At 32.2% G+C, this 27,138-nt stretch overlaps 2 protein-coding genes across 2 annotated transcripts; one reads left to right on the forward strand and one right to left on the reverse strand.

Annotated features, from left to right (window-relative positions):
- Positions 1-114: 114 nt before the first annotated feature.
- On the forward strand, positions 115-14,478 carry LOC135130539 (exosome complex component 10 homolog). Its single transcript, XM_064057941.1, has 8 exons — positions 115-376; positions 430-822; positions 873-1,051; positions 8,212-8,890; positions 8,944-9,092; positions 9,145-9,307; positions 9,359-10,507; positions 14,294-14,478. Exons 1-8 carry the CDS (start codon positions 278-280, stop codon positions 14,387-14,389), a joined length of 2,907 nt encoding a protein of 968 aa, XP_063914011.1. The 5' UTR covers positions 115-277; the 3' UTR covers positions 14,390-14,478.
- LOC135130545 (chitinase-like protein EN03) lies at positions 14,398-27,059 on the reverse strand. Its single transcript, XM_064057951.1, has 5 exons — positions 26,889-27,059; positions 25,899-26,158; positions 25,542-25,845; positions 25,325-25,493; positions 14,398-14,943 (listed from the first exon to the last, which is right to left on the reverse strand). The coding sequence occupies exons 1-5, from the start codon at positions 26,998-27,000 to the stop codon at positions 14,472-14,474; spliced, it is 1,317 nt and encodes a 438-aa protein (XP_063914021.1). The 5' UTR covers positions 27,001-27,059; the 3' UTR covers positions 14,398-14,471.
- Between the last annotated feature and the right edge of the window lie 79 nt (positions 27,060-27,138).

Below are 27,138 nucleotides of genomic sequence, written 5' to 3' on the forward strand. Positions count from 1 at the left end.
GCGTATCATGTAACTTGTTGCGAATTTTTAACTTTGTCTTACACGAGGAGATTTTTTTCATTTTTATAGTCCAAATATGTGGCGTAACTTATGGCTTAATGGTGCAGAAGGAATATTTCACTTTAAAATTGTACCAAAAAGTTTTAAATTGACATTTATTTTAAACGCTGACGTACGTTTGTACGCATGCGCGTTTGTGACTGTCGTTCTGCTCGTATGTCGTCTGTCAATTGTTGGTAAAAATTTATAAAAATAGTATCACATACCTAGAAGAAAAATGTGTGAAGAAAGTCGTGAGTGTGATGAAACTCCATCCCCAACAACAAAAACTGCAGAACTTATCCCTGGTTACAGTTCTGTTGAACAGTTCACAAAGGTTTGATAAATTATGATAATTTTGGAGGTTATGTCTTGAACGTGCTTTTTCAGGATGGCTTTAAAACGTTAATGGAAGCTATAAAACACTCAAATGCGTTACCATCAGCTCGCGACTGGGATTTTTATAACACATCGGATTCCTTTAAAAAAATTATAAATGCAGAAGGGAGTTCTGTGTTGCATCTAATGAACCAAGTAATGCGATGCAATGAAATGGATAGCAATATCAGAAACAGGGTTTTGGATGAGAAAATTGAATTGATTATAGAGGCGAATGATACAATTCTTGAGAAGGTTGCGAATAACGTTGATGAATTGAATGGGATACGTAAGACAGTTGCTGCGCCTGTTGAGTTACAGACTGTTAGAGCAGAGCTACCTATTAATGGGTCTTGGAACAGGCCAAGTGTCGCTACGTTTACTGTTAATTCAACAGTTTCACAAGTAATTAATACTTGAACTTTTTGCAATGGAAATTAACCTTGTTGTTTTAGACCACTGAAAAGAATTGTATTAAACTGATAACAGCAAAGAATATTATAAGGCCCCAAAAGCTTTTCAAGGATAAAGTTGATAATAGGAATAAAGTTCCTTGGTTTCCAAGGATTACAGATAAACCTAATTCACTTAAGCCGTTGGCAATATTCTTGGAAGAATGTGAGGACCGGCAAGAGTAAGTAATTGAACTGATAATATTTTATGAAAGTTAAGAAACCACTGAAAACAGGAATTGGTTCAGGCAATTTAATCTATAACATGAAAGCTATATGATTAACACTTCTGCGTTATTGTTTTGTGTTCTAAATACCAAGCTCAAATTCTATATGAGCTGTTTTTTATTACATATGATATTATATTAAGCAGATACACACAATTTATTTTTAAGTTAACTGGTTGAATCTAAGATTTTAAAAATTTAAAAAGTTATTTTTTTTATTTTGATACTAATTGGTCCTATGGACTACAGAAGGTGCTTGTAGTGGTATTTTATCAATCACTCGATTCATTGATACTAATCAAACAACTTCGCTGTCATCATATTATACAGGGTGATTTATGAATAGTGTCCAAATTAATAATAGTATTTATGCAACCCAAAATACCGTCTAACAGGATAGTTCGCGAACTTTGCAGTTGAATAATTTTTTAATATCGAGTTATCTAATTTTGAGAAACGTCACATGTGTCGACAATAGACTCCAAATTATATTATCACTAAAAATACAGCTAATTAAACTTGTAAAAAATAAATTTTTATACGTAAAATCAATATTAACATAACAAAACTAATGCAATAAATTCTCAAAATGTCCACCACAAGCTTCTAGATAAAAAAATAACCTAGGTGGTCATCGTGGTGAACACTTTTTTTTTCATAAGTAGTAATAAAGTTTAACAAAGAATTAATTAATAGCAAACATTATTCAAATAATCTTAACTAAATTTTGAATTGAATAATCTGTTTACGGTTGCTATAGCGAATGGCAGTAAACAAAACATTTTAAAAGCAAAACCTGAATGTCATTCGTTTGTTACGTACTATTAATAATAATTATTGTGGAACATATTGGTAAAGTAGCGAGCGTTTTTGTTCCTGAACATGTTGTGGATGCTGCAAAAGCACTGGAAGGCGGTTTGTTGCTGGAAAAGTTATTTATGTATCAAGGGTATAAACTTCAAATAATTGACCCTTTTCCTGTAAGCAAAGTGAGTAGACATTATATAAATTCCAATGATACAGAGTGAGACAACATCGCGCAGGCGAAGTCAGATTTTTGGAGCGCCAAGTTAAAATTAACCAATGAGCGACAGATTACGCATGTGTAGCCGGTTGCATTCTGTCAAAGCGGTTTGTTGTCACAGCACAGTATAGATATCAATCAGTAGAGACAACTCGCTGTTTTTACTGACCCGTTTTCATGGGTGGTCTTTTGTCTTGTGACCGTATGAGGGCGCGCAACGCAAGGTACTTCTCTTTCTTACACATTGGGACATTGAACTGCGGTACTTTTGTTATCTAGTGACGTTAATGCGAATTGTGAAATATTTGAAATTTGGCAGTTTAGTTGCATTGGTTTTGATGATTTAAGGCTGATCTTCCGGTGTAATTATTGCAGTTAAGTGTAATTTTCACACAGACATTTTAAAAAGCGTTGTTCACGTTTTCATAGGACCATTGTTTACTGTTTTTTTTTTTTGTAAAAAAATTAAATGTACATATATTAGCATTTTCTAATAACGTTGAATTTTACAACCATTTACAGCCATCATGAAAAAGAAATTAATGAAACGTAAAATCGTAATCAGAGAAGCGGGCCACATCTAAATTTCAACATGGCATCCCTGTTATAGGGCGCTTAATTAATTATTTATTATAATAGACTGTGTGGTTTCTAAGATCAACTAGTTATAAAATGTTATTGTTATTACACTATTTTTAACTCTTTTCCAAAAATTCATTTGCACAAAGTGTAGTAAATTGTGTACACGAATCAATTTTAAAATGAAGCGTTTGTGATCCTTTTTAAATTAGGTGGCGACATCTAGAAATATTTTGGACAACGACCACCGATGACGGCTTAAAATTCGGGTCAAAAAGATCAAAGGTGCCGACACGAGTTGTCCATACTGACTGTTGTCTATACTGTGGTCACAGGCCTTTGCTCTGCTGCCGGAGTGCCGGATACTATTTCCAACGTGGTTTTGAAGATGCGTGCGCACGGAAAGTCACGATGGAAGTTTTACGATCTTACAGGAAAAGGGTCAATACCCGTGTTACATCCGTTTAGTTTTTGATACTTAAAAAAAGTCCCCCTGGCATATTCTTTTATTGATTGCATTTATTGCAGAAGTCCAGAAGAACTAATTTTATTTCCACGGATTTTAAAAAGAAATTAATGATGAGCCACAAAATAATGCAGATCCGCAGTATTTTATGCACTTTAAATAGGAAATTATCTTGTGAGATGGATTTCTTGGTTTTCTTTGGATTTTTCGTTTTTATTATTTTTAGATTTTTTAGATGTTTTGATTTTTTGAAATTTTATATTTTTTAGATTTTTAATTTTTTGAATTTTTTGCATATACGATTTTTGAATTTTTGGAATTATTGGATTTCTTGAATTTCTTGGCTTCTTTGGACTTCTTCGTTTTTTGTATTGTTGTTTTCCATGTTTGGGTTTCTGGAATTTTTTTTAGTATTTTGGGTTTCTTGGATTTTTTAGTTTTTTTGGATTTTTGGAATTATTTGATTTTTCGAGTTTCTTGGCTTGTTTTTTGGAATTTTTCTTTTAAATTTTTTGTTGTTTTTAACTCATTGCATTTATTAATTTTTTTCTTTTTTTGAATATTCTTTTTTGTTTTTTTTATTCCCTGATATTTGGCTTTTTTGGGATATTTTTCATTTCTTGGATTTTTGGAATTATTGGTGTGGGGGCTGTCAAGTCCCACAAAATTGTATAGCATTTGTATATTTGTATATAATCTGTATTTAATTACTTCCCAGTATCACCCCAAAACTTTTTCTTCGTCCACCTGCATGCCGTAAAACCTATATTTTGTTCACCCTTCTCAGTAATACTTATCCTTTCCCAGATTTCAAAATACCTTCCAAGAACCCTTTAGACCCAACTGTTTCCACCGCTTTCTACCGGCCTTTCTTTTCATTTCAATTTCACAAACTCCAAGAATCTTCCTTCAACCGCCGTACCGACATCAAAATAAATACGCCAAAACGCAAGTGCTGTTTCAATCACCTGATCACCCCACATTGGGTTTCTTTATTTTTTTAGATTTTTGCGTTTCTTGGGTTTTTTAGTTTTTTGGATTTTAAAAATTTTTGTATTTTTTGAATAGGTATCTTTGATTTTTTGGATTATTGGATTTCTTTAATTTTGTTTCTTTTCGGATTTTTAGATTTTTTAGATGTTTTGATTTTTGTGGAATTTTGTTCTTTTAGATTTTTTTTTTATTTATTCAGTTTAGATTTTTTGAATTTTTGTTTTGTTTTTTTATTGTCTGATTTTTTGGATTTTTGGGATATTTTTCATTTTTGGATTTATTGGATTTCTTGAGTTTCTTGGGTTTCTTGTGTTTTTTACATTTTCGTTTATTTTGTTAATGCTTTGTTTTTTTGGATATTTTCGATTTTTGGTGTTATTGGATTTCTTGAGTTTCTTGCATTTTTTGGGTTTTTTAAATTTTATGGATTTTTTTGTTTTTTTAAGATTTTTTTTGGATTTATTAGATTTATTAATTCTTTTCGAGCTTTTTTTGAATAATTTTATTTTTTTCTTTATTTTCTGATTTTTTGGATTTTTTTGGATTTCTTTAATTTTGTCTTTTTTCGGATTTTTAGACTTTTTAGATGTTTTGATATTTGTGGAATTTTGTTCTTTTAATTTTTTTGTTTTTATTTTTTATTTATTCAGTTTAGGTTTTTTGAAAGTTTTTTGTTTGTCATTTTTGAATTTATTGGATTTCTTGAGTTTTTTTGACTTTCTTGGGTTTCTTGTATTTTTTACATTTTCGTTTTTTAATGCTTTGTTTTTTGTACTTTTTTGATTTTTTTAGATGTTTTCGATTTTTGGGGTTATTGGATTTCTTGAGTTTCTTGCATTTTTTGGGTTTTTAAATTTTATGGATTTTTTTTTTGTTTTTTTTAAATTTTTTTGGATTTATTAGATTTATTAATTCTTTTCGAGCTTTTTTTTGAATAATTATATATATTTTTTATTTTCTGATTTTTTGGATTTTTTGGGATATTTTTCGTTTTTTGGTTTTTTGGAATTATTGGATTTCTTGAGTTTTTTTAGTTTTTTGGGTTTCTCGAATTTTTAGTTCTTAGGATTTTAAAAATTATTTAATTTTCTGTATTTTTTGAATATCTTTGATTTTTTGGATTATTGGATTTCTTGAGTTTTTTCCGTTTCTTGCATTTCTTTGGTTTTTTGAATTTTATGGATTTTTTGGATTTTTTTAATGTTGTCTTTTTTCGGATTTTTAGATTTTTTAGATGTTTTGATATTTTTGTGGAAGTTTGTTCTTTTAATTTTTTTGTTTTTATTTTTTATTTATTCAGTTGTTTAGGTTTTTTGAAAGTTTTTTATTATTCATTTTTGAATTTATTGGATTTCTTGAGTTTTTTTGAGTTTCTTGGGTTTCTTGTGTTTTTTACATTTTCGTTTTTTAATGCTTTGTTTTTTTGTACTTTTTTGATGTTTTCGATTTTTGGGGTTATTGGATTTCTTGAGTTTCTTGCATTTTTTGGGTTTTTAAAATTTTATGGATTTTTTTGTTTTTTTTTAGATTTTTTTTTGGATTTATTAGATTTATTAATTCTGTTCGAGCTTTTTTTTGAATAATTTTATTTTTTTCTTTATTTTCTGATTTTTTTGGATTTTTTGGGATACTTTTCATTTTTTGGTTTTTTGGAATTATTGGATTTCTTGAGTTTTTTTAGTTTTTTGGGTTTTTCGAATTTTTAGTTCTTTGGATTTTTAAAATTATTTAATTTTCTGTATTTTTTGAATATCTTTGATTTTTTGGATTATTGTTGAGTTTTTTCCGTTTTTTGCATTTCCTTGGTTTTTTGAATTTTATGGATTTTTTGGATTTCTTTAATTTTGTCTTTTTTCGGATTTTTAGATTTTTTAGATGTTTTGATTGTGGAATTTTATTCTTTTAATTTTTTTTGTTTTTATTTTTTATTTATTCAGTTGTTTAGGTTTTTTGAAAGTTTTTTATTTTTCAATTTTGAATTTATTGGATTTCTTGAGTTTTTTTGAGTTTCTTGGGTTTCTTGTATTTTTAAATTTTGGTTTTTAATGCTTTGTTTTTTGTACTTTTTTGAATTTTTTTGATGTTTTCGATTTTTGGGGTTATTGGATTTCTTGAGTTTCTTACATTTTTTGTGTTTTTAAAATTTTATGGATTTTTTTAGATATTTTTTTGGATTTATTAAATCTATTAATTTTTTTCCAGCTTTTTTTTGAATAATTATATATTTTATTTTTCATTTTTGAATTTATTGGATTTCTTGAGTTTTTTTGAGTTTCTTGGATTTCTTGTATTTTTTACATTTTCGTTTTTTAATGCTTTGTTTTTTTATACTTTTTTAAATTTTTTTAATGTTTTCGATTTTTGGGGTTATTGGATTTCTTGAGTTTCTCGCATTTTTTGAGTTTTGTTGAATTTTATGTTTTTTTTTTGGATTTTTTGAGTTTCTTGGCTTCTTTGGAGTTCTTCGTTTTTTGGGTTTTTTGAATTGTTTGGATTTTTTCTAGATTTTTTTTGGATTTATTAATTCTTTTCGAACTTTTTTTGAATCATTTTAATTTTGTTTTTTATTTTCTGATCTTTTTGGATATTTTCAATTTTTTGTTTATTGGAATTATTGGATTTCTTGAGTTTTTTTTAGTTTTTTGGGTTTCTTGCATTTTTTAGTTTTTTGGATTTTCACTTCAGTTTTTGGATATTTAATTTTTACTTCCCGAGCCCAAGGAAAGGAAGTATTGTAATCGAGTCCGTCGGCCGACTCCCTACTTTTGCATTTTCTCGACCTTATATGACCCCTAGAGGACGAAGAAATAGGTCTCCCGTTTCCGTCTGTCTGTCTGTCTGTCTGTCCGTCTGTCCGTCTGTCTGCCGTCCTTTCTGAAGTTTCTTTGATTTCTCGCATTTCTTGGGTTTTTTGAATTTTATGGATTTTTTGGATTTATTTTATTTTTAGATTTTTTTTGGAATTTTGTTAATTTTTTTGTTTTCTGATTTTTTGGATTTTTGGCATATTTCCCATTTTTGGATTTTTTGAATTATTGGATTTCTTGAGTTTTTTGAGTTTCTTGGGTTGCTTCTATTTTTTGCATTTTTGTTTTTTGTAAGTGCTTTCATTTTTTGTATTTTTTTGAATTGGTTGGATATTTTCGATTTTTTGGGTTATGGGATTTCGACCCTGTTACCAAAGATCGTGGTTTTAATAATATAAATTAGCGTTGTGCTGCCTGAAAATAGTTCAATGAACTAGTGATTTATAAGTACTAGGTATTGCCTGCAAAAGTGTTGTCGGTACCTAGCACCCAGCAGCGAGGGGTGTTATACTTCTCCACCTTCTCTTTGAGGGTTTTCATAATCCCATAGCTAGACTAAAGTGGACAAAAACCAACATTTCTTGCGTTATTACATAAAATTTTGAATTCGGAACGAGAACTTTTTGAGATGCAATTCTAAATCTTACACTAGGCTAATTTTTTTGACAAAAATGAATCTGCATTGAACAAATTTATTACGGGCAGATAATAGGAACTAGAATAAACTCACGAATATTGATGATTTAAAAATGGCAGAAGAGAATTTTGAGTAGTTTTTAGGTTTTATTTAGATTTTTATATTTTTTTGAAAAAAAAACAGGCCTGTAGCTTTCTTATCTTTTAAGAGTACAGTATTATGTGACGTCTAATTAAGTCGTTTTAAATATGGTACAATTTCATTAATTAATTAACATTTAACGTTCGTTTGTTTTGTCTACCACATTCAACTTTTTTTTTATGACATCGTGTAAATTTTTTCAGATTTTTGTAGTTTTTTTCTGAATTCATTGTGATGTTATATTTTTCCGAAAAGAAATTTCAACAGTTCTATTTACAAATTTGTGTGATTTGTTTCTCATTTTTATATATATTTTTTAAATTATTTCACAGAAAAATTCGATTGAACTTTTTTTATAACTTTTTTTTTCTCCATGTGTAGCCTGACAGAACTAAAACTCTTGAATTTCACTTATTAACAAACTTTTTTTTAAACGTAACATTTGTGCATCATTTGCTTCAATTTCAGGTTTTCTCATCCTTACGAGTTTGAATTATTTCGGTTTGCTCCTACACCCGCACAGCTGGTTGACGAAAAATCCGAACCACCAAAACCTCCGTCAGAAACTCCTTTGATAGAAATAACCACAGCTGAACAACTCGATGAGTTAGTAGAAACTTTGCGCTCCTGCAAAGAATTCGCCGTCGATGTAGAACACCATTCATACAGATCATTCATGGGAATCACTTGTCTTCTACAAATATCGACTCAAGACAAAGATTATCTTATAGACACGTTACTTTTACGTGACAAACTTCACGTACTTAATGAAGTTTTCACTAAAAATACGATCGTTAAGATATTTCATGGAGCAGATAACGATATTGAATGGTTACAAAGAGATTTATCCCTTTACGTTGTTAACATGTTTGATACTCACCAAGCGGCCAAACTGTTGCAATATCAGGCGTTATCGTTGGCTTTCTTGATGAAGAAATTTTGCAATATTCTTCCAAATAAACAATTCCAGTTGGCCGATTGGAGAATAAGGCCGCTGCCGGATGAATTGAAACAGTACGCCAGAGAAGATACTCATTATTTGATTTATATCTACAAAATGCTGAAGAAAGAGTTACTGTCGAAAGCTAATAAAGCCGACAATTTTCTGAAATCAGTAATAGATCGCAGCACTGAGATTTGCAAAAAAGTAAGAAGTCTTATAGTTTATTTCGTTTTATCGTTTGTTTTTGTTTTCGTTAGAGATATTTCAAACCGATTTTACACGACGACAGCCACTTGACTATATACAGGAAGTGTAAAAAAATGTTTGATAATCGCCAGTTGTATGCTTTGAAGGAGATTTTTGCTTGGCGCGATAATTTGGCACGGGAGGAAGATGAAAGCCCGGTGTAAGTTTTTGTTTAAAAAAAAAAACCATTCTCGTCAGTTTTTTTCTTGTAGATATGTATTGCCAAATCATATGATGCTTCAGATTTCTGAAAATCTGCCTCGAGAAATGCAGGGCATTTTAGCTTGTTGCAATCCTGTCCCACCTTTGGTAAGGTCTAATTTGCTTCAATTGCATCAGATTATTTTAAAGGCTCGTGAACAACCATTGGAGAAGGTAGGTAAATTTGGTTGATAACAGTCTGTAGATTATATTTCTCGGTTTTAGGCTATTATGAAAGACACGACTGGACGTGGTGTCTTGAAAAAAGTCTCTAAGGTGAATGTAGATAGTGCTCTGCATTGTCCACACGACTTGTCAAAAACTCCCGAGTTTCGAGACGATTTACCAACTTTATTGGATAATGAACAATTTCAATCAGACATTCGAACTGTAGCTAACGTCAGTGTAGCTATCGAGAAACCTTCTTCTTACTCCATTTTTGACGATTCGAGTGATACTGATGTTTTTAATGAACGCAAAACCTTCAAGAAACTTCGAGGCTTTGCGTATTTCAGTCCATACGAACGTTATAAATTAGTGAAGCCTTTTGTTGTGGCTGAGGATCAAGCGGCACAAGCACAACAAGAAGAAACCAAGAAAAATGTAGAAAGTACAAGCGGTACGAAGGACGATAAAACTGAGGAGAGAACGGATGAAGAAAGAATAGCTTCGATAAGGGATCACTTTGTCCAGCTGTCTAGAAAGTTCAGTGCAGAGCTACAAGCCCAGAAAGAGATAGAAGATAAAGAGGAAGAACGTCAGAAGCAGCTTTCTCTGATGGAAATGGGCGGTAGCAACAAAAGAAAAAGAGAAGATGAATTTGACTACGCAGAAGACGCACTACCCGCAGAAACGAATTTCCATTGTCCTAGACCCAACATGAACCATAATTCTCAATTTTATGGTCGTAGAAACAAAGGAAAGAAAAGAAAATTTGACGAAATTAGTGATAATACCCACGAACAGAAGCAAGAAGTTCACCAAAAGAAAAAGAAATTTAATAAAAATCGAAATCAGCGTAAGCAACAACAGGCAAAGAATAATCAACAAATTAGTCAGAATAGTCAAAATCAGAATTATAAGCGAGAAATTAAAGAAGAAAAAAATTATGGAGGTGGACAAATGGGTGCTCAATATTTTAATCAAAATCAAGCGCATCAGAACAAGAAAGGTAAAAAGCAAAATAAGAAACAGAAGGGTGGCCAAATGCCAAATCAACAGTACTATAATAAGCCAAAACAGAATTTTACTAAGAGTAACGAAAATGTCAACTTTACTCCGTACGATTATGCGTCGGTTGACTTCCGGCAGTTTCAAGGAGGCGCCGGAAGTGCCAACAGTGGCGTGCAGGTTAAGCACAATTTTAAACAGAAGGTAAGTTTTTAAATTTAAATGTTACGAAATGCGTTGTCAAAATACTTATTTTTGTATTGAATTAAAGTTAGAAAATGATGTTTTTCGGGTTTTTAATTATGTAAAGCACAATAAAGAAATAGCTATAAGGTAAAGTAGCCAGTCGGTCGACAGACGCGGTTACAATACTTTGATGAAGCCACTTGAAAATTTTGGTTGTAAATGCTATTTAAATTTTACAAAATAACATACCTCTATTGGTGTGGTTTATAAATCCGCCCTGATTTTTTACCTTATACAAACAGATTTTTTAAACGTTATGTTAGCAGTGCGGACGAACGTATTACCAGAGAACATAGATTCCTCGACTTATGTTGGCAACAGTGTTTATTTCTAACTAGGAATAAAATTAACTACAATAGAAAAAATGTCATAATATTTTTAACGACGCGTTTTACTTTCGACAAATTGACACTAGACTTACCAGAATATTACAAGCTGCTTACTGTTTCCTTCACTTTAATTCAGATCACACGAATTACAGTTCGTCGTCTGAGAACTTGTTTGATCTACAGACCAGAGCGCACTCAGGCCAATGTCGACTCTAAGCGTTCGGAAACGATTTGATTTATAAGCCATGATCCGTGATCTGATACATGTCCTAACCGGTTTCGACCATAATTTGTTGCTGTTTCAACATTCGAATTCTCAGTTTTTCGAAAGTTTAGTTTGGGGACTTTTCAGTTTAGTCCTATTTATTATTCAATTTTTGGATTTTACAATTTCTCAATTTTTCGATTTCTCGGTTTTCAGTTTTTCTCTTCAATTTTACGATTTTTAAATATTTCGATTTTTCAATTTTTGACTTTTATTTTTATTTGTCGTTTTTTCAATTGATTGATTTTTCAGATTTTTAGTTTTTCAATTTTTCTATTTTTCGATTTCTTAATTTTTCAATTTTTTAATTTCTCAGTTTTGGGATTTTTCAGTTTACTTATTATTCAATTTTTCGATCTTACGATTTTGCAGGTTTTTGATTTTTCAATTTTTCGATTTTTTTAAGGTTTCGATATTTCGACTTCACTTTTTTGATTTTTCGATTTCTCACTTTTTCGATTCTTTAGGTTCTCCATTTTTGGATATTTCATTTTTGGGATTTTTCAGTTTTTCTTTCATTTTTCAGTTTTTCCATATTTCAGTTTTGGGATTTTTCAATATTTCTGTTCTTCGACTTTTTCATTTTTGACTTCTGAATTTTTCGATGTGTTGACTTTTTACTTTTTCGATTTTTAAATTTTAGATTTCTCAATTTTTTTGGTATTTTAATTTTTCAATATTAGATTTTTCATTTCAGCTCTTCCATATTTCAATGTTTCAAATGTTCGATTTCTCGATTTTTCATTTCAGTTCTTCGATATTTCCGTTTTTCATGTTTTCGAATTTTTCAAATGTTTTGATTTCTTAATCTATCGATTTTTCGACTTCCCGGTTTTAGATTTTCTGTTTTTCAATTGTCGTTTTTTCAAATTTTCGATTTTTCAATTTTTCAAATTTGGCATTTATAAACTGTCAATTTTTCGATTTTACAATTAATCGATGTTTTGATTTCTTGACTTCCGAGGGTTTCGATATTCCTGTTCTTCAATTCTTTAATTTTTCGATTTTTCATTTTTTAGTTTTTTTAAGGTTTCGATTTTTCGACTTTTTAGGTTCTCAGCTTTTGGATGTTTCAGTTTTTCGATATCTCAGTTTTAGGATTTTTCAATATTTCGATTTTTCGTCTTTTCGATTTTTGACTCCTGGATTTTTCGATGTGTCGATTATTTTACTTTTTAGATTTTTCAATTTTTCAATTTTAAATTTTAGATTTTTCGATTTCTCGATTTTTCAGTTCAGTTCTTCGATATTTGAATTTTTCAAGTTTTCGAATTTTTCAAATGTTTCGATTTCTTAATCTTTTGATTTTTCGACTTCCCAGTTTTAGATTTTCTGTTTTTTAACTGTCATTTTGTCAAATTTTCGATTTTTTAATTTTTCAAATTTGACTTTCATAAACTCTCAATTTTTCGATTTTTCAATTAATCGATGTTTTGATTTTCCCATTTCTTGACCTTGGAGTGTTTCTATTTTCCAGTTCTTCAATTCTTTAATTTTTTGATTTTTCGGGTTTTTGATTTTTCAGTTTTTCGATTTTTTAAGGTTTCTATTTTTCGACTTCACTTTTTTGATTTTTCGATTTTTCTGTTTTTAGATATTTCAGTTTAGGATTTTTCAATATTTCAACTCTTCGGCTCTTCAATTTTTGACTTCTGGATTTTTCGATGTGTCTACCTTTTTACTTTTTCGATTTTTCAATTTTTGGATTTTTAAATTTTAGATTTTTCAATCTTTTGAAATTTTAATTTTTCAATATTTCTTAACCTTTCGATTTTTCGACTTCCTGGTAAAACCAGGAACATCTAAAAGATGTTTTGTTTTTCAGTTTTTGGATTTGTTAATTTTTCATTCCCGATTTATCGAGATTTGATTGTTCGGGTTTTCGATTTATCAGTTTTTCAATTGTTTATGTTGGCTTATTTCGGTTTCTCAGTTTTTCCAGTTTTCCAATTTTTCGTTTTTTGATTTTTCCGCTTTTCCAATTTTTCAACTTTTAACTTTTTGTTTGTCGATTTCTCTATTTTTCGATTTTTCGACTTCATCACTTTTCGATTTCTCGTTCTTTTGATCTTTCAATCTCTCAATTCTTCAATTTTTCAAATTTTTAAGTTTTTTGATTTCTCGATTTATCGAGATTTGGATTTTTCGATATTTTGATTGTCAATTTCTCAATTTATAAATTGTTCAATTTTTAACTTTTCGATTTTTCGATTTTGGTCTATTTCGGTTTCTCAATTGTACGACTTTTCGACTTCACCATTTCTTGATCTTTTGATTTTTCGATTTCTCGGTTTTTCGATGTTTTGATTTTTCAGTTATCCGATTTTTTAAATTTGGGAGTTTCGATTTCTCGATTTTTCGTTATTCGGTTTTTGAATTTTAGATTTTTGAATTTTACATTTTTTCGATTTTCAGTTCTTCGATATTTCGATTTTTCAGTGTTTCGATTTTACATTTAAAAATTCATCAAAATGGAACAGTGTTTCCAAAACATTTTCCCGAAAAAAATCCACTGGGTTATTACGATTTCAACAATATTCTTAGTTTAAGACGTTTTGCTAGTATAAAACACAAATAAAGAATTAATTCTTAGTTAAACAAAATATGTAAAATCATCTAAATATGTACCAAAAATATTCATTTAGTCGTTATAAAAATCGATCAAACAACTATTTCCTGGAGAAATTATAGTCCAAACGAACCAAATCGCTTCTGAACGATTAGAGTCGACATTGGCCTGAGCGCGGTCTGGTCTGTAGATCAAACAAGTTCTCAGGCGACGAGTTGTAGTGAAACAAGTTTTTTTTATTAGCATCGACTATTTAAATTTGGCGCTTGTCTTTGGCGGTTGAGGACTCCAATGTCAAGGGTGGTTTTGCAAAATCTATGGTATTACTTTATGAACGTCGGACGCTATGCTTTGTAAATGCCGAACGCTGTACTTTATAAATTTTGAATGCCTTACCTCATAGTCCGTAAGGGCCGTTTTATATGTCACAGATTTACTCCGAAAATTACTACCAAAATTCGTGTTAGAAATTTTGTAAGAAAAATATTCTATATTTTGGTGGTAAAATGTGTAAGGAATTGCGCAAATAATAATTAGTGCGTATTAAATAGTGAAAAACTAAAATTTAATATTTTTTGCAGAATAATCGTAAAATCAATAACAAGAAAGGAGCCAAATCTGCAATTTTCCCCAATCGGAAGCCAAATCGTGGTGGCCACCACAATAAAAATTATTAAAAACCGCATTGTCGGTTATTGTTTATTTAAATAATTATTATACATCTACTTTTTTATTGTTCAATATAGATGAATATAAAGTCTAGAAATTCATTTTTGCCACTCTCAATAAATCATATTTATCTCTTCCACAAGTTCCTTTGAAGTCATCCAAACTCAGATCGACCATTGCAACCCCTCCCAAGCCTTTGGCTTTAGCATAGCTAGCCTTGTATCCCACAGTGTCGCTATCTTCATAACCCACCCAGAATCCGCCGTTGTTATTTTCATCGACGATCCTGAAAACGTAAGATCCCTTGCGTTTGGAAGGATCAGGGATTCGTTTGACTTGTAAGTGTTTGGCTTGTTTGGTATTGTCGGGATTGCTGAGCAGGGAGCACACTTCGGGGTAGCTGAGCAGACCGGCGTGTTTTGTCCACGGTCCGGGTTCGGCAGCACCGTCGATGTGGAGTGGCGGGATACCGTTGATGTCGGATTCGTCGTCCATGGTCCAGGCACGACCGTAAGTGGGTATGCCGAGGATTACTTTGTTGCTGGGAGCGCCATTACTCAACCTGAAAACAAATATTTATTGTATTGTATTACGGACGTGTGGCGGTACATTTAAAATTATGGCAGTCAACAAGTGAACAAAATTTAATAAAAACTGGATGCAGCGACAGCGGCATCGGAGCGTTATAAGAGTGTAGCTATATCAGTTTCATTCTAGAGCACAGCAAAATTACCCATAGGGGGCGTTGTCATACGAGCGAAGTTTGGGGCTCCTGGTTGTGGCTGTTCTCCTACCACGACGGTGATTCTACTCTATCGGCAAGCACATGCCGCCTATCACGAAGAAACGTGCCGCACTAACAGGCCGTTATGGTCGCAAACTCGTGGTTGGAAATACCGGCTATTGGAACAAGCCGCGAGCGTCACGACATCCAGACTGCTCCCCTGACTTCCGTTCTAGGCCTGCGTCTTTTGTGTAGATGGCGCGATAAATCCCGCCAGCTCGACTAGGAACCGCGCCCTCCGCTCCTGCCACGTGTTTCTGTGTTATTTACCTCAATTACATTTAAATGTTCATTTTCGATAACTCTGATATTAAACTACAACTGAACAAGTGTTGTTTCTAAAGACAATAAACAACATTTTAAATTCGCCATACACTCTCTTGAAATTTTAAACAGCAAGGAATTCTGATCTGAGATTGAGATTGGACGTCAGACAATTCATATAATGGAAGCATTAATGAACAAAATATTTACATGAGAAAAAATCTAGCAAAGATTTATAAAACAAAAAAGATCTGGTGTGAAATAAAACTTGTGCAGACAAAAATATTACCTGAGGTTAGGAACTGCAGAGCATGAAAATTTACGTTCAATTTAAATTATACAGCAAAGAAAATTACTGAGGCTAAAATTGCGATATAGAAAAAAATTGCAAAGCTTAACAAAATGACATGAGGTTAATATTTGCCACATTTTATCAACGATTCTGACAAAGAATTTACAAGATATTAAATGATGCCACACTTTATCAACGATTCAAACAAGGAATTTACATGATGTTAAATTATTATTAGTTATTATTATTAGTTACGTTGGCCAACAGGTATTACAACCCAATTACAGACCAACGGGAAAAACTTTGGCTTTAGATGAAACAACTCTGTTAACAACAGCTAATATTACTGCAGTACCCATTGGGATACAGAGACACAGCGGATTTAGAAATACGCATACTATATAACCACATACCAAGTTAAAGAAGTCTAAAGTAACTACCTAAAAATATCAAAATCATTCTGGTGAGTGTTGTACTGGGTGCACATTTCATAAATAGGTGAGTGTTTTGTGATATTTAAACGAGGAGTGGACAAGTAAAAACAGGGACAAGATCTCGATGCCAATCTGGGAACCAAAAAGTATAATCTATCAAGTAGATTAGGACAGTCAAATTGAAAATGAATAAGTTTTCGCAGAAAGGACATGGACGCATTTACTCGTCTACTATCTAGGCTTTGAAATTGAAAGCGTTCTAAAAGAAGGGTATGAGAGATACCTCGCTCAGGATATATGCCATCAACTTTAAATACTAAGTATTTAAGAAACCGACGTTGTATTTTCTCCAAGGATTCAATATGAATACGGGAAAATGTGGACCAAACCACACTAGCATACTCCAGCTTAGAGCGGACATACGCAAAGTAAAGAGTACGAAGGCAGCTAATGTGATTAAAAATTTTACCACATCTCATAATAAAACCAAGAGATTTTAGTGCTCCTGAACAAATATTACTTATATGGTCAGCGAAAGTAAGCCTCGAATCGAATGTAACACCCAGATCACGAAAAGTATCAACTCTAGTTAGTATACCGTTATTAAGGGTATAACCATACGATATTAAAGATGTCTTGTTAGTAAACGACATGATGTAACACTTAGCATAATTTACAGGTAGTAGATTGGAATTACTCCAGTTGTGAAATGTGTGAAGATCATTTTGTAGTAACAAGCAGTCTTCGAATGAATTAACTTCTCTGAATATTTTTAGATCATCAGCATACATGAGAACATTTGATTTGATATCCCTAACAACGTCATTGATGTAGATAACAAAAAATAGCGGCCCCAATATAGAACCCTGTGGGACTCCAGAAGAGACAACAGTTTTGGAGGATTCATAGCCATTATAATTTACAACTTGAACTCTGTTGGATAAATAGGAACTGATTAAGTCAAACAGGGCACTTGAGAAGTCGAAATTTCGCAGTTTTACAAGTAAAAGGCCATGATCTAATTTGTCAAAAGCCTTAGAAAAATCTGTATAGGCCACATCCACCTGGCGTTTAGCGTCAAGATTATCAGCTACAAACTGCGTGAATTCGCAGAGATTGGAGGTGGTAGATCGTCCATTAACAAATCCATGCTGAGACACAGTGATTAAACTCCGGGTATTAAATGAGATAAATTTATGTAGAATAGTCTCAAAAATTTTCGCAAAATTACAGATTAACGATATAGGCCGATAATTTTCAATCATAGTTCTATTTCCAGATTTAAAGATAGGTGAGATGATAGACAATTTCCACACATCTGGGAACACACTAGTTCGAAAAATTAGATAGAATATTATCATAAGAGGAAAAGCTAAAATGGATGCACAGTCGAACAGCAGAAAAGCTGGAATCCTATCATGACCAGATGTAAAGTTAGGTTTAATTTTCTTTAAAGCCCACAGTACATCAGATTCAGAAATATTAGGACAGATAATATTATTACTAAACGAATCCTCTGAATAAGCGTCAGCGATAGCTGTGGGACCCTTGTTTAGATTGAAGTTGCTACAGAAATGTTCCGCAAATGCATTTACAATATCATAAGGATTTGTTAAAAGACTGTTAGAGTATGACATCTGAGAGGGAATACCATTACAGTTCTTTAAATTGTTAACATGTGACCAAAATTTACCCGGATTAGATTTGATATTAGATTCCAAATTCAATATATAACTACTATATGCTGTTTTAACGTCCTTCTTAATTTCAGTTCTAATTCTTTTAAACTCATCATGAGTTTCCGTGTTCCCAGTTTGTCTGAATTTACGTAATAACTTCCACTTGCGCTTCAGCTTACCAATAATAACTGGAGTAAACCAGGATGGAAAATTTGAGTTACGTCTATAACTAGATTTTGGTACATGCGAGTTGATTGCAGTATTTATCTTGTCATGCAGATACGAGCACGCAGTATTGACATTGTGCATATTCTTAAGACTAGACCAGTCAGTATCATTTATAGATTTATATAAACTCGGGAAATCAGCTTTCCGAAAGTTCCACTGTTTCGGCTGGGAATTATTGGTGTTAATATGTTTCAATTTATTATCACGTATGGTGGAAGTAATTAGGAGGGATGGGTGGTGGTTATCTTCTTTCAACATAGGGTCAGCAGATTTTTGTACAGTGCAATTGAAATTGGAGATTACGAGATCGAGACAACGACCATTAATATTGCCAACATTATTATACTGCTGATACTCGCCAAATTGTAGAAAATTTTGAAGAATAGAAGATTTTCTGCTGCAGTTGCTAGCTCTAGATGAAGTAAAATCATAATCCGAAATATTGAAATCTCCTACTATAATAACTTTTCGATTGTAAAGATCAGGCAAGTTCCCAAGTAAGTCGAATAACAATTCAAATTCATCAGTACATGCGCCCGGTTGAATATAAACCACAAAAATGTATAAAGATACCTGTCCCAAAGAACATTTGACACCTAATAAGTCTGTAAACTGTAAGTCATTAAAGCCTTTTGATGACAAATCTAAACTATAGACTGCAACTGGTTGACGAGCTGCTAATAGAACTCCACCTCCTCGGGAAACATTCATTTTTTCAAAATTTCTATCAGCTCTAACTATGTGGAAGTGACCTGGACAAATTTCAGAGTTTAGGACCGAAGTATTAAGCCATGTTTCCGACAAGCATACAATGTCATATTCACAAGAAAACATAGAATTATAAAAATCAACTAATTTAGTGTTGATGCCTCGAACATTCTGATAATAAATGGAAATCTGAGAATAGGAAGAAGTGATATTGCCATGCTGTTGAAGACAAGACAAACAATTAGGTAAAATATTAATTAGTTTAGTGTTACTTTCCCTCGTGAACTGACAATAGCAAGACAGAATAGAATGACTTTTGTGAGACTGATGATCAATAGGGAAATTAAAACTTTTAGCAGATATCAATCTAGAAGCAGCAAAAGAAGTTAATTGCTACAAATCAGATATACCAAACAAGTCAGACTTTACTTTTTTGATTAAATTTTTATAAAACACACAATGTGTATAATCCCAGCAAGCATGGGAAGTCTCCTCAGTGCTCAAGTTATCTTTTGATTTAATACTGGTACAGTTTACGCACTTGAGTTGCTCACTTGTGGCTTGACAATCCTGTAGCACATGCGCCTCGGAACACCTCGGACAAGAAATACTTTTTTTACATGTTTTTACAGAATGATTGTAGCCATTACACCTATAACACCGTATGACATCAACGGCATCATAGATGTTGCAGCCATCCAAACCAATCAGACAGTGACCGAGACTTAAAGCATTTCTGTAAGATGTGACATCAACCTGCAAAATTACTTGAAAAATTTTCGGATGATTTTTTACCGGCAGAAGTTTCACGAGAACACATTGCGAGGAAACAGAAAAAATATGCTTATTCTGTTTTAACAAGAGCGGCACTATCATTTCTTCGTTTATGCCATCAGAAATACCCGAAATACGAATGATATAAATTATGCCATGATCCAAGTGACTGGTTACTTTAAAACAATTAGCTTCGAGAGTTTATATCGTGGACTGTCCCCAGCTTATCCCAAACAAACACATGATAAATAAACACAAAATGCATCCTGCGTTGCGAGAAAATTGTCTCGGTGATGTGATGATGATATGATGACTGCACTTTCCACGGTCTTTTCCCAGAGTGGGACAATGTTAGGTTAATTTAACTGCCGTAAATGAATTATTAACAATCTTGTGTGAGGAATTAAGAAGTGTTATAATATAACACGTAAGTATAAGCATCCAAAAATTTTATATATAACTTGATAAACAAAGGATGAGTCTTAAGTGAATTTCATTAAATTTCCTAGCAAGTGCTTTATCTAAACAACCTCGTGACTGTTAAATTGTGTTAGAACCAGTTAATGATTAAAATCCTAACATGAACTGTGAATTTACTAACAATAACTCAAATTTACACCACGTATTGGTATCGGTTGAAAATTCGCATACTTCCGCTTGGAAATACAGCAAAAATTAGCCACATTTGTGGGGGAAACTGGGTTTGCAAGGTTTCCCTCTCTTTATTAACTACGAAACCAACTAAACGTAATCTAGCTTCTTTACCGCGTGCCGTTCACTCACATTAAACAAACCAAAAGTGACGCATCACAATCAAATTATTCAAATGCGATTTCGCGCCGTTGTTTTTTTTTCAGCGCGAAATTTTAATTCAAATTAGATCACCACAATTATTTAAATAATTTGTTATTAAAAATATTTGTGCAGTACTTTTGTGTGTATTTTTATAGACTTTAAAATCAACAACACAATAATATTTAGAGTAAAATTTTAAAATACACCCACAAAAATAATATAAACCGGCTTTCACAACGGTCTAGCGAACGGAGAAATCTAGTGAATTGTTGAAAACCATTTTGATGGATGCAATTTTAACACAACGTAACTCATTCAAGATTACAAGTTGTTTTTTGACAAATATACAGGGTGTTCGAAGCTATACACTATATCGTTGTATTAATTTAAAGAAATACCGTATATACTTTTTTGCAGATTTAGACTTCTTATTAAAAATGGAAAATGATATTGAACATGTGTGGTGTCCTGATTTGAAAATTTGAATTTCGCGCTGTGAGAAAAAAACGCCCCGAAACCGCATTTAAAAATTAAGGTCCTCTAACGATTATAAGTAATGTAAGACCAGTTCAGTAGCGATTTTCTAATCAGAAAATGAAGAATGAAGAAATAAACAATCTGCCCTCCATATTTTGCATTTTGATGTACGGTTACTTTTCCATTCTTGGGTTTCACCATTTTGCGTTTGAAAGCATTTCGCCATTAAAAAAAAACACGCGCAACATAGGTTCTATTTTGTTGGCGATCACAGTTCAAGACTAAATTTTGAAGTTTTTGCGGGTTTTAAAAGTTTATGCACATGTTTAATTTTGGCGGGGTGTTTGAGTTATCACAAACACAAACAAAGGTTTTTTTGAACAACAGTTTTGTGTATACAGGGTGAGTCACTAAGGTCCTCGATATCTTAATAATTGTTAACGATGTAAAAAAGTCAGTGACTAAAGTTGTATGTCTTTTTAAATAGCACGCATTAAAATTATCTTCGACTTTACAGAGTGTTTTGTTTTTGAGGTTGTGGTGACCGAATTTGAATCAAATTGTCGCGCTGAAATTAATTAACAGCGGCGCGAAATCACATTTGAATAATTTGAATTTGAAAGAAAGAATTCAATCAAAAAAATCGTTAAACATAGGCAACCAGGTGCACGGTAACGCTTGTTGGATAGTTGGACAGTTAGTAGCGTTTGGAGATTTTAGTTAGAGGGTTGGTAGACAGAGGGCAGCATGTTGAAAGCGGGAGTCATTATGTTTTGGGTTCGGTGTAGTGGATGCATGGTGAAAGGACGCTCTAAGTGGCTAGGTTTAAATTAGCTGGTTTGGTAGTTAATAAAAGGGAAGAAGTTTCCCCAATCCGCGTGGCTAATTCTTGCGCCCTTTTAATCGGAAAAAAGTGCGGCTTTCGGTCAACGCGGACTACTTGATCTAGATTTGTTTTGTTGTTTGTAAATTCACCAATCAAGTTAGTTTTTTTAATCGTCAGCTAGTGCTAACACAATTTAACAATCAGGATTATTTAAATAAACCACTTACTAGGAGATTTCATGAAATCCATTTAGTCAGGATAATAATTCTTTGTTTATCAAATTACGAATAGGTTTCTGGATGCATATACGTAAGTGTTACATTATAACACTTCATAATTCTTCACACAAGATTGCTAATAGTTCATTTACGGCAGTTAAATTAACAAAGTTCATACCGCGAACTGACGGGGGGTTAAAATAATTTCTTCCCTTAGGCGGTTATCATCGTTATGATCATCGTTATTATCATCGTTATTATGATTACATCACCGGGGCATGCCCTCACAACGCTAAAGATTGATTACTTCATCGAGGCATGTCCTCGCAACGCTAGAGATTGATAACATCAACGAGGCATGTCCTCGCAACGCTAGAGGTTAATAACACCATCGAGGTATTCCCTCGCAACGATAAAAATTTACATCACCGAGACGCATGATTGGATCTTTTTGTGTTTATTTATTATGTGTTTTGTTGGGGTAACCAGTTCGCGGTATTTTAAACTCTCAAAGTAAATTGTTTTTTTGAAGTAACCAATCACTTAGATCATGATACAATTTGGCATAATGTAAACTCTGTTTGAATCGTTGATAAAGTGTGGCAAATATTAATCTCATGTAAATTTTGTTAACTTTGCAATTTTTCACCTGATACAATATTTCTCTAATCTCACAGTTTTAACTTCAGTAATTTTCCTTTGTTGTACAATTTTCATTGGACGTAAATTTCATCCTCTGTAGTTTTAATCTTACATAATTTTTATTTGCACGCAAGTTTATGTCACACCAGATCTTTTGTTTTTCATAAATCTTTATTAGTTTTGTTTTGTAAATATTTTGTTGGTGAATGTGTCCATCTTATAAATTATTTATGTCCAATTTTAATCCCACATAAGAATTATTTGTTGTTTAAAATTTCACAAGATTGTATGGCCAATTTAAATGTTGTTTGCGATAGATAGAATCACCGTCGAGGGGGGAGAACAGCCCCGACCGGTAGGCCCCAAACTCCGCTTGTGCTAGAACGCTCCAGGGGTACTTTTGTAGTGCTCCTGTTAACTGCCGTAACTTTAAAATTGACGCCACACCCCCGTAATAACTTGTGTATTTGGATCCAGTTACTTTAATTCAGATTTTGCTTTGTTTTTATTAAATTTGTGATATTCAAATATTTGCATTGATTCCAAATAGACGTATAGGATTTTGTGTTTGTTCGTTTTTCATATGTGTATGTCTGTCAATTCGCGAGTGTCTTCTCTTTCATATTTTTAAGGTGTTTCATTTGAAATGTAATATGTCAATGAGGAGTGAATGCTCGCAGCTTTTTTCCTCCTGAAGAGGGGGTGCGAATTTTAGGCCCCTCCCAAAAACAGTTGTCTATTATTTCTTCCGCTCTCGACTCATACGCAGTGTATGCTCACTTGTATGAAAGAACGTCTTCCCGCCATAAAAAAAACGCAACGTAGGTTTCCATTTTGTTAGACGATCACAGCCAAGGCCAAATTTTGAATTTTTAAATTTTTCGCGGACCTTTCAAACTTTTTCAAGGTCAATTTAAGGCGGGAAGTTTGGGTTATCACAAGGTATAGCACACAACTTTTTTTGCAATAGAATGCCTTATATATTTTTTGTTCTTTTTAGGCTCTTCTTAGGCTTTATAATCATACTTTATTTTTGAAATTCCAATTTTTTGAATTTATTAGTAGAATACAGTGTTTATAAAAAATTGAACTTTGCAATTTTCAAATATCGATATTTCAGTTTTTTTTTTTTTCAAATAGAACACTGTGTATTTTTTTACTGCGTCTTACTCTATTTTTTTGTTCTATTTCTTTCAATATATCGATGTGTTCCTTAAAAAAGTAAGTGTCAACCTAAAGAAAAACCTAAGTTAAATGTAGAAAATACTTCACAAAATCGAAAGAGAATACAAAGGAGAATAAGATGCTTAATAAAATACACGCAACTCTATAATTTAATTTTTTTACAAACATTGTTATTAAAACGCAACTTTATTTATATTTTATTTTATAAAGTGCGTATTTTCATTAACTCTCCTTAGAATATTTTAAGTCAGATTTTAAAAATCCTATTACGATTTTTTTGTGAACCCTTCCACTGCTAAAAAAATAAAAAAATAGAATATATAGAAATATATAGGGTATTCTACTTAAAAAAACTAAGTTGTGTGTTACGCCTTAAAAATAACACTCTGTATAGTTAAAAATTAATTTAGTATATGATCCTCAAAGAACTGTACAACTTTAGTTTCAGACTTTTTCTCTATTTCTAATAATTAATTTGATATCGTGGAGTACCTGCTTAGTGACTCACCCTGTATTTGCATTCTCAACTTCACTATATTTAAAGATGGAAGTTTCGAATTTTGCATAAGACTTTTTAATTAACTTTTCTTGACAAATATAAAAGAATTTGAAGTCTGTTGTAATATATTATTTGCACAGGGTGATTATATTAAAATTTGTTAAATTTCTAATACTTGTCAAATGGGACACAAATATTTTTGAGCTCGTTTTTATGCCAGTTTTAGTGTTTTTACGAATCATTATAAAGAAAAATCTGCAACGAACCAAACGAATCCATCAAAGAAAGGTTGGTTAGAGAGAAATACACACATGCCTTAAAATATAGGATGTTCTATCTGAAAACAGGTGAACACTGACAATTTGCAAATTTAATTGTTCTAGATAACCAAGTTTCAACTTTATTCGATTTTTTTATACTTGTTTTAACACTAGATGATTAAAAATGTTTGTGCAAGATTCCAAACTTCCATCTTTAAAAATGGCGGAGCTGTGAATTTTCAAATATGACCATTTTTTCCATTTTTTGTAACCTTTAAATGGAATATTTTACGTATTTAAAAAAACTGTAAAATGGATTCTAGTAGATTTCGTCAAAGTATTTTCCCGATAGTTCACTGAATACAATCTCACTTTAAGGGGAATTGATAATTAATCTAGAGTGCTATAGTTGTTGTTGTGGAGCGAGCTAGACGTCGTGCACAAAGTGCTATTTAAGTCAACAATTTTTAGACTGTTCATTTTGAAATGAAATAGAAAAAGTCAGGCTTAATAACAAAAATGGAGAGCTAAAGTCTGCAAATTTTGATATCAATATACGTTCAGGTATATGTTTTCACCGAGAAAGGATTAACTGATTACTGATCAATAATAATAATTATTAACAATTAACAATTAACAAAGGTGTGTTTGGCGTGCTAATGTACATAATTTACAACTGTGACGATGGTTGCCGCAAGGTGAAAGAAATTAACATTTTTGTGTTGTGAAATCATTAAAAGTGGAGCTCGTGGAACGAGCAATCCGTTCTGATATCTACAACAACTTTTAACAAAATTTTTTCGTAGTTACTAACATTCAATCAAGCATATTCACAGTTTTACTTTAAGATGTTATATTAATAAAGTGATTGTTTTTACCAGTATCTAACTTGAGCGTCCACATTTTCGTCTGGTTTCCGGTCGACCAATTCATACAGCGGAGCCGGATAATCGGCTTCTTTGGGATTTCTTTCAGGTGTGTAAAAATCGAAAGCGTCAAGAACAACATATTCCAAATTAGGTGACAATGCTCTGGGATCATAGTAAACTAAAAATCAACTTATATATAAAAAATAAACCTTCTTTTTGCACTCACCTGTTGAGTTAACGTTTGGTAATACTGTCAAAGTAAGCAACAGATTTTCAGCTTTGAAAGCTCCCCTCAATTCTCTAACCAAACTGACAAATTGGTCTCTATGCTCAGCAGCATTTTCGTCAAGTACTTTGGTTCCTCCAACTGTCTTTTTAATGGAATGCCAAATTCCACCAATCTTCGATCTAATTTTCTTTGGCTTGTTTTCGGGGAATTCCCAAGCAAGGTCTAGACCGTCAAAACCATAAGCTTTGACGATGGTGTAGGCTGAATTGACGAAGGCCAATCGGCTTGTTGTACTTTCCAGCTGCGAAGTCAGCGTTTAAGTTAACTTTAGATATAGAGGAGTTAAAAAATTACCAAGGTTCTGTATTTGATATTTTTTTCTTCCTTCTCGCCACTCACGTCGGCGTTGCCCCCAACCGACAAAAGAACTTTTAGTCTAGGGAATCGCTTTTTAAGATCGGTAACTTTTCGGTAGTTGTCTTTGATGGTATCAAATTGTTCGTTGAGAGGGATCAGTTTGTAAGTTGATTCGTCAATGGCTGCGGACCCATAAACCAAATGGGTGCAGAGGTCTAAAGCTGGTACAATATCTGATACGTCGAATGTTGCTGGACCTAGAAAAATTAGCGTGTTTGTGTGACTGGCTTTTCCACACATTATGTTTAGTTGATTTTAATGTCTTCCATTTTATGTCATTATTTCATTAAGCAGTGTACACAGTTTTTTCCTCTAGAGAAATAATGCTACTTTCAAAAATTTTTCTAATTAAATTACATCTAGTTCGCGCAAGGTTGAGCCATTTCCTGATAAGAATTTACAGCAATTGTGCATCTTAAGGAATAGTTATCATTTTGCATACATTATAAATAGACTGTTGTTAAGTGGAATAACAGCACAAAAAATAAACATCATTTCTGACTATGATAACCTTGTCATACCGATAGAATTCTACGAAATAAAACCAAGTAAATAAGCTACGGTTCACTAATTATCACAACTAAAAAAATAATAAAAACAATAAAAAAGTAAAACATTATTAAATTTATAATTGTAAGGAAATTTAAGACTTAAAATGTTGATACTTCATGGTGCATTGTTTTACACTTTATAGCACTAACCTCATGATGTAATTGAACACCCATACCTGTGTCATAGCTGTATGCAAAACAGTATCATGTCATTGGATCTCAGTTTCAGTTCACGGTCAAAAATGACTAATACTGTTTTTAAGTCAAGGTAAATGTTTGAACAACTCTCATGATTTGTTGTTATTTCATTTTAAAAAATACTAAACCATCTAAATAAATCAGAAAACGAAATTCTGTGAAAAAAAAGTGAACTTACCTTGTCTGAGGTGAGATTTGCTGTCATAATAACAAACTATTTTGGGTTCGGCTTTGCAATAAGCCGCAAAAGCGGCTATTACGAGTAATACCAGTGGTTTGAAGGAGACCATCGTCGAGTGGTGTTGGTGCTCTACTGAATGCTCAAGTGGTTTGGCAGTCGGATATTAAAGAATCAGCTCACTACCCACCGGTTTATTATGGTTGCTTACTAACACTTTGTTGTTTACTAAGTTAAACAAATTAAATTA

The sequence above is a fragment of the Zophobas morio genome, unplaced genomic scaffold (assembly GCF_036711695.1).
Source record: "Zophobas morio isolate AGI-343-1 ecotype UQ-CSIRO unplaced genomic scaffold, CSIRO_AGI_Zmor_V1 ptg000017l, whole genome shotgun sequence".
NCBI lineage: Eukaryota > Metazoa > Arthropoda > Insecta > Coleoptera > Tenebrionidae > Zophobas > Zophobas morio.

Bases quoted from the DNA above. Each gene is read 5' to 3' on its own strand.
- LOC135130539 (XM_064057941.1), top strand. From the start codon at position 278: ATGTGTGAAGAAAGTCGTGAGTGTGATGAAACTCCATCCCCAACAACA. The intron at 823-872 runs GTAATTAATACT...TTGTTGTTTTAG, and splicing joins TTAATTCAACAGTTTCACAA to ACCACTGAAAAGAATTGTAT. The intron at 10,508-14,293 runs GTAAGTTTTTAA...TATTTTTTGCAG, and splicing joins AGCACAATTTTAAACAGAAG to AATAATCGTAAAATCAATAA.
- LOC135130545 (XM_064057951.1), bottom strand. From the start codon at position 27,000: ATGGTCTCCTTCAAACCACTGGTATTACTCGTAATAGCCGCTTTTGCG. The intron at 26,159-26,888 runs GTAAGTTCACTT...TAATTTTTCTAG, and splicing joins CAAATCTCACCTCAGACAAG to GTCCAGCAACATTCGACGTA. The intron at 25,846-25,898 runs GTAATTTTTTAA...CTGACTTCGCAG, and splicing joins ATATCAAATACAGAACCTTG to CTGGAAAGTACAACAAGCCG.